Source organism: Rhagoletis zephyria, unplaced genomic scaffold (genome assembly GCF_001687245.7).
Source record: "Rhagoletis zephyria isolate East Lansing unplaced genomic scaffold, Rhagoletis_zephyria_1.1 Rzeph_scaffold_00246, whole genome shotgun sequence".
In the NCBI taxonomy this organism is placed as follows: domain Eukaryota; kingdom Metazoa; phylum Arthropoda; class Insecta; order Diptera; family Tephritidae; genus Rhagoletis; species Rhagoletis zephyria.
In genome coordinates this window covers 251,523-261,385 of record NW_016157330.1, presented here as the reverse complement: position 1 = coordinate 261,385, position 9,863 = coordinate 251,523, and the positions used below count along the sequence as shown (strand labels likewise).

The following is a 9,863-nucleotide window of genomic DNA, read 5'->3' as shown; positions in this document are numbered from 1 at the left end:
TTGTAATTGATTGTGGTTTTAAAATTTTTGTTTGTAGTTGAAAAATAAGTGCGTAATGCGTTTTTTTTTAAATCATATGAAGCTTTTTCCAGCTACAGCTTTAATTTTAATGAATTCAGGTCCAGAATCGTTTGTAGTTGATGGTAGCTTTACACTTTTTTTAGTTGAAAAATAAGTGCGTAATGGGNAATCGTTTGTAGTTAATGATAGTTTTACATTTTTTTTTTGGTGAAAAATAAGTGCGTACTGCGTTTTTTTTAACTTATATGAAGTTTTTAACAGCTACAGCTTCAATTTTAATGAATTCTGGTCCAGAATCGTTTGTAATTGATTGTGGTTTTAAAATTTTTGTTTGTAGTTGAAAAATAAGTGCGTAATGCGTTTTTTTTTAAATCATATGAAGCTTTTTCCAGCTACAGCTTCAATTTTAATGAATTCAGGACCAGAATCGTTTGTAGTTAATTGTAGTTTAATTTTTTTTTAGTTGAAAAATAAGTGCGTAGCGCGTTTTTTTTAATTTTTATGAAGCTTTTTACAGCTACAGCTTCAATTTTAATGAATTCTGGTCCAGAATCGTTTGTAGTTGATTGTAGTTTAATTTTTTTTTAGTTGAAAAATAAGTGCGTAGCGCGTTTTTTTTAATTTTTATGAAGCTTTTTACAGCTACAGCTTCAATTTTAATGAATTCAGGTCCAGAATCGTTTGTAGTTGATTGTAGTTATAAAATTTATTTTTTAGTTGAAAAATAAGTGCGTAGTGCGTTTTTTTTAATTCATATGAAGCTTGTTTAATGTTTGGGTTTGAGTCCGACTGTGCAGAGCGCACAAAGAAAAATATTAAGGGATTTGTTTAGTACAAATTGAAATATAAATCCAGGTTTATTCGTTTAATGTGATTACACGTTAGAGTTTAATTGATATATATGGAGATGCACGAGTTTAGGCTAATTTGATTTGGTGATGTTGTCGCTTGGGCGGCTGTTGAGCAATTAAAAATTACCAACTCGGTGGTGGGCGGATAAGGCAAGGCGCTCGTTGCCAACTACTCTGGTGCCCGCCTGGCCAGATGAAATAAAAAATGGACACGAATTAATGGTAAATTAAGGGCTCATGTCTCCAACATGGCGCCCCGCCTGCCTCGGTGCCAAGTGCAGCAGCTCCCTTTCGAGTTTGTCCATGATGTTTCGGGCTTCAGCAATCAGTCGCCGCAACCTCCGAGCCCGTTGCTGAGCAGAACGGCTGTGTAGCTCGGCCCTAACACTTCCCTTCTTCTGGCGCGTGGTGCCCCGCTTCTCTCGATGGAGTAGGGTGTGGTGCCCTAAGCCACATCGATGGCAGCTGTCCTCGGAATCGCAGGCTCCGGTGGAGTGTGAAGTCGCCAAACAGTTCACACAATATTTGTGCAAGCGTGCACACTCATAGCGGTCGTGGGCATCCATAGCGCGGAAAGCGGTACACAAGCGCAGCGGGTGGAGTCGGCCACACAGTCGGCACTTGGGGGAATCCTTTCGTGACCTGTAAATATACGGATTGAGGAGAGACTTTAGTACTGGGTCAGCGTATATTGTGAGGCTTTGTAATGAGTAGAAGTACATATACGCATGGGATATATATTCTAAGGGTAGACCAATGGGAGTTGGGTAGGATAGGTAGCATAAAGGTAATTAGAGTATTGTATCGGGTTTGGTGAGTATCCTAACGTTAGGCAGGGGGAAGCACACACAATTTATTTATGTTTCGAGTTATGATTCCCTGCTGGGATTTTATATCTACAACCCGAATGTTTTCATCGGGGCCGGAATGCAAGTGTGTGATGCGACCCAGTCGCCACTCGGTCGGAGGGAGCCAATCATCTTTAGCAACAACCAAATCTCCTTCTTGAACGTTTTTTTGGGAAGTTTTCCACTTGTATCGCCGTTGTAAGTCGTGTAGATACTCGTTCTTCCATCGTACGCTGAACTGATGATGAAGAACCTTGAGTCTCTGCCACTTATTTATGAGTGAAAGTTCTTTGGCATCCGGTTCCGGTGGTGAGACAATGGGAGCTCCTCGTAGAAAATGCCCGGGAGTAAGTGCCAATAAATCTTGCGGGTCCTGTGTCATGGGAGAGAGAGGTCTGGAGTTTAGAACCGCTTCAATTCGAACTAATAGGGTTGCGAACTCTTCGAAAGAGAATTTTTGATTTCCGGCGACTTTGGTGAAATGAGGGGCATATGGTGGGATGAAGTGCCAGGAGAATCCATGCAACGCATATGTTTCTGCGATATCAGAGGCCGCTTCCTTTAAGAAAAGAGCGAAATCCTTTTTTAGGGCTCGCTGTGCTCCCACAAACGTCTTTCCGTTGTCCGATAAAATCTTGTGGGGCAGGCCACGACGGCCAGTGAATCGGGTAAAAGCCGCTTTGAACGCTTCCGTAGTCAAGTCGGAGCACAATTCTAAATGAATGGCCTTGGTAGAAAAACACACAAAAACACATACATATGCCTTTGTGTACGACGCTTTTCGAAGCGGTGACGTTTTGATAAGGAATGGGCCTGCGAAGTCAACGCCAGTAGTGTGAATGCAGCCATTATTTGGGATTTCATCCGCTGTTTGTATAACGTGCATGGTTTACAGTGAAAAATGCACTTTTTGACCTACTGCTTCAGACGTGGGATGAAGTATTCCTGTTGTATCATCCGGATCATGAGTTGTTTCTCAGCATGAAGCAATGTTGTGTGTAGAAAATCTAGGAGAAGAGAGCAAAATATGGAGTTATCGGGTATTATTATAGGATGCCTCTCATTGTAGCTTAGTGCGGCATATTTAAGGCGTCCATTTACACGCATTATGCCTGCATTGTCGAGCATCGGATTGAGGGTGAGCAGAGGGCTCTTCTTGCTGAGTGACTTCGATGACTCAAGTAACGATATCGTTCTCCGTAATGATTTCTTTGCGTTTTTGCTATCAGCTTGTACTTCACTTGATTGAGTTCCTCCTGGGATAATATAAGCACGTTGGAGATGGGTAGCCCTTTGGTATGGTTTATGAAGCGATACATGTACGCAATGACTCTGAGTGCGCGTGGGAAAAAAGAGAATCTTTCGAGTATATCCGTGCTGTCTAGGGTATGAAAAACTTCGATTTGTCTCTCCTCTGGAGGGTTAATAGTTGAAGCTCTGGTGTTAGACGGCCAGTGTGTGTGGGCCTTGCATAGCCAGGCTGGACCTTTCCACCAGAGAGTGCTTGCGGCAAGATCTTGAGGTTTGCACCCCCGGGTGCCTAAATCGGCAGGGTTGTCGTGACTGGGAACGTGGCGCCAAGGGGCATTATTTACATTTTCCACAATTTGGGAAGTTCTGTTAGCCACATATGTTTTCCACGTATGTGGAGGCTTCTCCATCCAGGCCAGCACGATCGCGGAATCTGTCCAAAGGATTAACTCATGAGAGGGCAGATTGAGTTCGGATCGGATTTGCTTACTCAGTTTTGAGAGTAAAACAGCTCCGCAGAGTTCCAAGCGGGGCAGACTTACGGTCTGAAGGGGTGCAACCTTGCTTTTTGCGGCAAGTAGTGAGGACGCGAACGAGTTTTCGCCGAGTTGGACTCTTATGTAGACGCAGGCACAGAATGCCTTTTCGGAGGCGTCCGAAAATCCATGCAATTCAATGTACTGCTTTGGCGTGAACTGCACCCACCTGGGTATTTTTATGTCTTCTATTGCTGGAAGGCTTTCTCGGAATGAGTTCCATTTTGTTAGAGAGCCTGGTTTTACCGCTTCATCCCACCCGGTCCCTTCCATCCAGAGTTGTTGGAGGAGGATTTTCGCCATGACCATTATTGGCGATAGCCATCCTGCCGGGTCGAACAGTTTCGCTACCGCTGACAGAATTTGTCTCTTAGTTTTTGAGTTCTCAGCAGGAATGGGGTCATAAGAGTAGGAAAAGGTGTCAGTCAGAGCGTTCCATTGTATTCCTAGGGTTTTTGTAGAACTTGCGTCTTGAAACTTTAAGAAATCTACGTCTAACAGAACAGAATCGGGGACTGATTTAAGTAAGCTGGGGTGATTTGCTGTAATTTTCCGTAAAGGAAATCCTGCTGACCTTAAAGCATCCATCACTTGTGACATCGATTTAAAAGTGGACTGTATATCGTGGCCCCCCGACAGTATGTCGTCTACGTAGGTTTCTCGTAGTAAAATATTATGGGCGAGAGGAAATGAGCTCTTTGAGTCTTCTGCTAACTGATGGAGAGTCCTAATTGCTAAATAAGGGGCGCAGTTAACTCCAAAGGTGACTGTTTTGAGTTTAAAGTCTTGAATCGGCGAGCTTGGGGTTCTTCGAAATAGAATTCGTTGAAAATCTTGGTCTTCTTCGTCAACGAGTATTTGGCGGTACATTTTCTCAATGTCACCGTTAAACACAAACTTATAGAGTCGCCAATTTAATATCACTACCATTAAGTCGTTCTGAAGTACGGGGCCTGTGTGTAGCACATCATTTAAAGAGTGACCAGAATGGGACATTTTGGAGGCATTGAATACAACGCGAACTTTTGTGGTCTTGCTGTCGGGTTTTAAGACAGCATGATGGGGGAGATAAAACGAGAAATACTTTCCTTCTCTAATTATTTCAGTGGCTGAGGAAGGTGTCATATGGTCTAGTGTTACGTACTCCTCTAGCACTTCGTTATATTTGTCGCGCAGTTCGGGTTTTCGTTGCAGCGTACTCTCTACGCTTAAGTACTGCTGCTGTGCTGCCGGACGAGAATGGCCAAGTGCTGTAGTGGTAGGAAATTCTTGCTTGAAAGGCAGTTTTACAACGTACCTTCCATTTTCTTGACGGGTTGTCGTCGCTACATACCGGTTCTCGCAGTATTCATCCTCCTTTGAACGGGGTTGGGTAGGGTATACTTCCTCCTGCTCCCAGAATTTCTTCAATAGCGTATTGAGAGCATCGTTCGAGGGTTCCATGACTTGGGTTGTGAATGACGTCACCTTTTCAGCTATTGGTCCGCTAATTATCCATCCGAATATCGTGTTCTGCGCCAGGAGTGTGCCGTCTGCAACATGATATAGTCCTTGTGTGAGAATTTGGGGAATAACGTCGCTCCCAATGACCATATCGATTCGAGATGGAGTGAAACAATTAGGGTCTGCTAAAGTTAAAGTTGCTAATTCTGGAAGGTTTACGTATGACACCATGAGACTGGGTAGAAAATGGGTCAGGTGGGGTAAAATAATTGCCTGGGTTTGAATTTTTTGCTTTAAGTCCGCAGAACAAAGGGTTAACTCGCAAACATTTTTCGAGTTTTGGACCACTAGCCCTCCCATTCCCGATATTTCATAATGGGTTTCTTTGGTGGGTAAATTTAATATTTTTTGGATCCGAGACGTGACAAAGGTTTTTTGTGAGCCTTGGTCTATCATTGCTCGGATCTGGTGATATTCTCCCGCGAAGTAAATTGGTACCATCGCTGTGGGTAATAGGGTGGTTCCTTTGCTGCACGAGAAGTGAGTTGAAACTTTGTTGACTGCTTTTTTGTGGGTTGGTGGGGTGTGAATGATTCCTGTTGACGTGGAGGGCATGTCGTCTGCTATTTCCACTGTGGTTGTTGCCTGCGTCGTCGATGATTGGGGTTTTGGGTTGGGTTTCGAGTTTTGCTGGTTTGCTTGAAAATGGAGTAATGAGTGATGACGTTGTTGGCAGTATACACAGGTAAATTTGCTCTGACATTGACCTTTTAAGTGTGAACAAGAGAGGCAGTTTTCACAATACTTGTGCTCACGTACGAATTTGAGACGATCAGGTACAGAGAGATTCTTGAATCTAACGCAAAGTTTCATTGCGTGATTGGAGTTGCACAGCTTGCATGAAACTGGTTTCCCGGAATCTACGTGGAAGTTTTGGGTGCGATTTTTATTAATAAATGTGGAGCTGTGACTGCCAGCTCTAGGGTTGAAGGGGGTAAACTGTGGTTTGGGTTTAGTCGGTCGATACGTACCAAGCCGTTCAACCACTTCGTACCTGCAAGTGAGGAATTTGTTCATCTCTGACCATAGTGGCAACTCTTTCCGAGAGCTGAGGGATTGCTCCCACAGGGAAAGTGTCTCACTTGGTAGTTTCGATGAACACAAGTACACAAGAATGGGATCCCAGTCCTTCGTAGAAATTTTTTGTGATGCAAGAGTGGAGAGGCAATTATTAATTGTTGTTTGTAGCGTTTGTAATTGCTCGCCACTTTCTCCGTAAACGGGCTGCAAATTTAGTAGGGTTTTGAGTTGGTTATCCACTAGAATTCTTGGGTTTTCGTAACGTGATTTTAAAGCTTCCCATGCAAGCGCAAAGTTTTCGTCGGTAGGAGGGTATTGTTTTACAATAAGTCCTGCTTGTCCCTTTGTCTTATATCGCAAATGGTACAACTTTTGAGCGGGGGTTAATTTGGGGTGTTTTATATAGACTGCCGTAAACATGTCTCTAAATGCCGGCCAGTCTTCGTAGCCACCGTGGAATACTTCTGTGTCGCACGGTGGTACCTTGAGATAAACCTCGTTGGAGGCAGAAGGGTTTGGGGTAAAAGTCGTGTTGAATGTTTGCTGGGTAGCTTGAGGGGTCGTATTAACTCTAAAAAGTTGTACTGCTTCCAACATTTGGGACTTGCAGGTTTGGTAGCTCTCCGAGCATTTGCAGTATTTTTGTTCTACTGAGCCACTGACTTCTGGGTGATCATCGTCCATGAATATTGCTTCGTAAGCTTTTAAAAGGCTATCCCAGTTGCTGTCCAGTTGTTGGATTTTGACCTCAAGTAAGGTTTCGGTTTGATCAGTGGCTAAGGACGGTGACCATTTTGAACAAAAAATCTCCAGCCTATTGCTTTCGAAAATAAATTTTTGGAGACAATTTTTTTTTTTTGGTTTTTTCAGTAGGGGTATCTTTATCTTGCGGCATTTTGTTGGGCGAAATTTTATTAAATGGGTAGAGTAAGAGTTTATAATTTAAACCGAAATATTTTAGGGGGTGGGTATGAGTAGATATTCTACGGTTTAAAAAAACGGTGACTTAATTTAGTTTTAATTTCGCTTTCTTTATGGGGTTGGGTTTTTTTGTAAAAATCGTTCAGTTTTGTACCACTGTACTCAAGTGCGATATTTTGTCAGCTCCGGCCCACTGTGCCAATAAGCTCCGCCTTTTTGTTTATTTTATTTAAAATTGAGTGGAATTAATATTGAGTGTATGCGTATATTAGAGTGTGAGCAAGTTGCGGGTACACTCAATATAAGAAGGCTGGATTAAAGGGTCAGAAACATATATTAATGTACATAAGTTGTGAGTTAACTATGCGAATTAGGATATAACAATGAGTGGGCGATTAGCGTATGTAATTATGCACAGCTGCAATGCGGTACAGTCGCGATCGACTATTTTTTGCTATTTTATTTTGAGCCGTCGTAGATATGTATGTAATATATCCGTATACGTGTTCACAAATATACGTAATTAGGAAAAAATTTTATTTTTTGTATATATATGTATGGGCCTTAATCCGCTTTTTTACGTTTTATTTAATTTATTGGGTTGTGTGGGTGTTAGCTTTGGGTTGAATTACTTCACTTTCGTACCACTGTACTCTAGTGAAATTTATGGTCAGCAGCGGCCCACTGTACAAATAAGCTCCGCCCTTTTTCTTTTATTTGAATATTGAGTGCAATTGATATTGCGCTTAAGAGTCAGTACGCATATGAGCTAGTTACAGGGGCACTGATATAGAGCGCGAATAGAGAAGATAGGCAATTAAGAATGTGAATATATTTGCTAACGCTGCGAATTTGCTAGCTTCAGAACAATGAGTTAAAACGTCCTCAGAAATAGTGAGTGGGAGTTGTATGCATGTAAATATGTATGTACACATGAAAAACAGTTGCGCTCAAATATTTTTCGCTGGTTTTGGTTACCGCCTGATATATTTGCCTACATACATATGTAAATTAAAATATAACAGGACTTTTACTGTACGACTTTAGCAAAGTCAAAGATGCTAGCTGATTTGCTGTTACTATGTGCATACATACATATGTACATATAAACATATATATACATATATGTATATGCATACGTTTTAAATTCAACAAGGCGCAACTGGAATTTTTGAGATTAACGGGGTGTTTGAAAAAACTTGTCTTTTTTCGAAGTAACGGGAGTTGGAAAACTAGGTCTCCTTTTATTTTCGTATAATTACCGGGCTACCACAATATATTTATATACATATGCACATGAAATATATGGACTTACTCAGCCATGGGTGCTTTCACTTAGCCGGTTTGATTTATTTTTCCGTTCCGCCTCCTCGGGTAGGGGTTCTGTCCGGTTTGTAGTGAAATTGTTGGTAGTGCTGGGGTCGCACCGCTTACGCCTTTTATGCTCCAGTAGGGCGTTTGCACCGCTTCTCCGTTAAGTGCAGGTATACTGCTGGCGGTCGCAACGCTTGAAAAATGTGTTGTTGTTGCAGGTCTGCTGCTCGCAACGCTTAAAAATTTGTTGCTGTTACAGGTATGCTGCTCGCAACGCTTAAAAATTTGTTGCTGTTGCAGGTATGCTGCTCGCAACGCTTAAAAAATTTTTCTCACAATCTCTTAATTGTATTGTCTTAAATTTTTGTAGTTTTTTTTTGCACAATTGTCACAAATTTTTTGTTTGATTTTAAATTTTTGTCGTTTTCGTTTGACTGTTTAAATTTGTTAAAAATTTTGTAATTCCACCACACTGTTCGATTTGCCTTGGTATCGCAAAGCAAATATGTTGTTGCTCGCAACGTTTAAACTTTTTTTTGTTTTTTCACAAACTTTTTGTAATTTCACCACACTGTTCAATTTGCTTTGGTATCGCAAAGCAAATATGTTGTTGCTCGCAATGTTTAAACTTTTTTTTTGGTTTTTCACAAACTTTTTACTCGTGTTTAATTTTGTAATTTGTCTTGTTTGTTTGTTTAATTTATAATTTTCACCCACGTTTAATGGTTTTTTTTTGCAAATTAAATTGTCTTTTCGTTTTACTATTTCCCGACTGACTATTTGTCGCTCACTGCTCGTATTTAAATGTCCGCGCTTTATGATTTCTCGCTCGCTACTGACTTGAGTCAATTTTATAATATGCCCAAGAGGCCGCCCAGAGCTGTGTTTCTTTATTTTTGGAGATTTTTGAGGTGCCACTTCGTTTCTAAAGGCCTCAAAAGGACCATGTTTAATGTTTGGGTTTGAGTCCGACTGTGCAGAGCGCACAAAGAAAAATATGAAGGGATTTGTTTAGTAGAAATTGAAATATAAATCCAGGTTTATTCGTTTAATGTGATTACACGTTAGAGTTTAATTGATATATATGGAGATGCACGAGTTTAGGCTAATTTGATTTGGTGATGTTGTCGCTTGGGCGGCTGTTGAGCAATTAAAAATTACCAACTCAGTGGTGGGCGGATTAGGCAAGGCGCTCGTTGCCAACTACTCTGGTGCCAGCCTGGCCAGATGAAATAAAAAATGGACACGAATTAATGGTAAGTTAAGGGCTCATGTCTCCAACAAAGCTTTTTACAGCTACAGCTTCAATTTTAATGAATTCTGGTCCAAAATCGTTTGTAGTTGATTGTAGTTTTAAAATTTTTGGTTTTAGTCGAAAAATAAGTGCGTAATGCGTTTTTTAAAAAATTCATATGAGGCTTTTTACAGCTAAAGCTTCAATTTTAATGAACTCAGGTCTGGAATCGTTTGTAATTGATTGTAGTTTTAATTTTTTTTTTTAGTTGAAAAATAAGTGCGTAATGCGTTTTTTTTTAATTCATATGACGCTTTTTACAGCTACAGCTTCAATTTTAATAAATTCAGGTCCAGAATCGTTT

General features: G+C 41.1%; 2 protein-coding genes and 1 long non-coding RNA gene across 3 annotated transcripts in view; 1 reads left to right on the top strand and 2 right to left on the bottom strand.

Moving 5' to 3' along the window:
• The window catches only part of Stacl (SH3 and cysteine-rich domain-containing protein), a 132,220-nt gene that overhangs the window by 76,445 nt on the left and 45,912 nt on the right, over window positions 1–9,863 (top strand). The window lies entirely within an intron of this gene.
• LOC108358386 (uncharacterized) lies at window positions 878–8,615 on the bottom strand. The gene is made up of 2 exons (XM_017609679.1): window positions 8,267–8,615; window positions 878–1,514 (listed from the first exon to the last, which is right to left on the bottom strand). Exons 1-2 carry the CDS (start codon window positions 8,272–8,274, stop codon window positions 1,100–1,102), a joined length of 423 nt encoding a protein of 140 aa, XP_017465168.1. The 5' UTR covers window positions 8,275–8,615; the 3' UTR covers window positions 878–1,099.
• On the bottom strand, window positions 8,713–9,234 carry LOC108358387 (uncharacterized). The gene is made up of 2 exons (XR_001846766.1): window positions 8,895–9,234; window positions 8,713–8,794 (listed from the first exon to the last, which is right to left on the bottom strand). It is a non-coding gene; the product is annotated as an uncharacterized LOC108358387 (long non-coding RNA).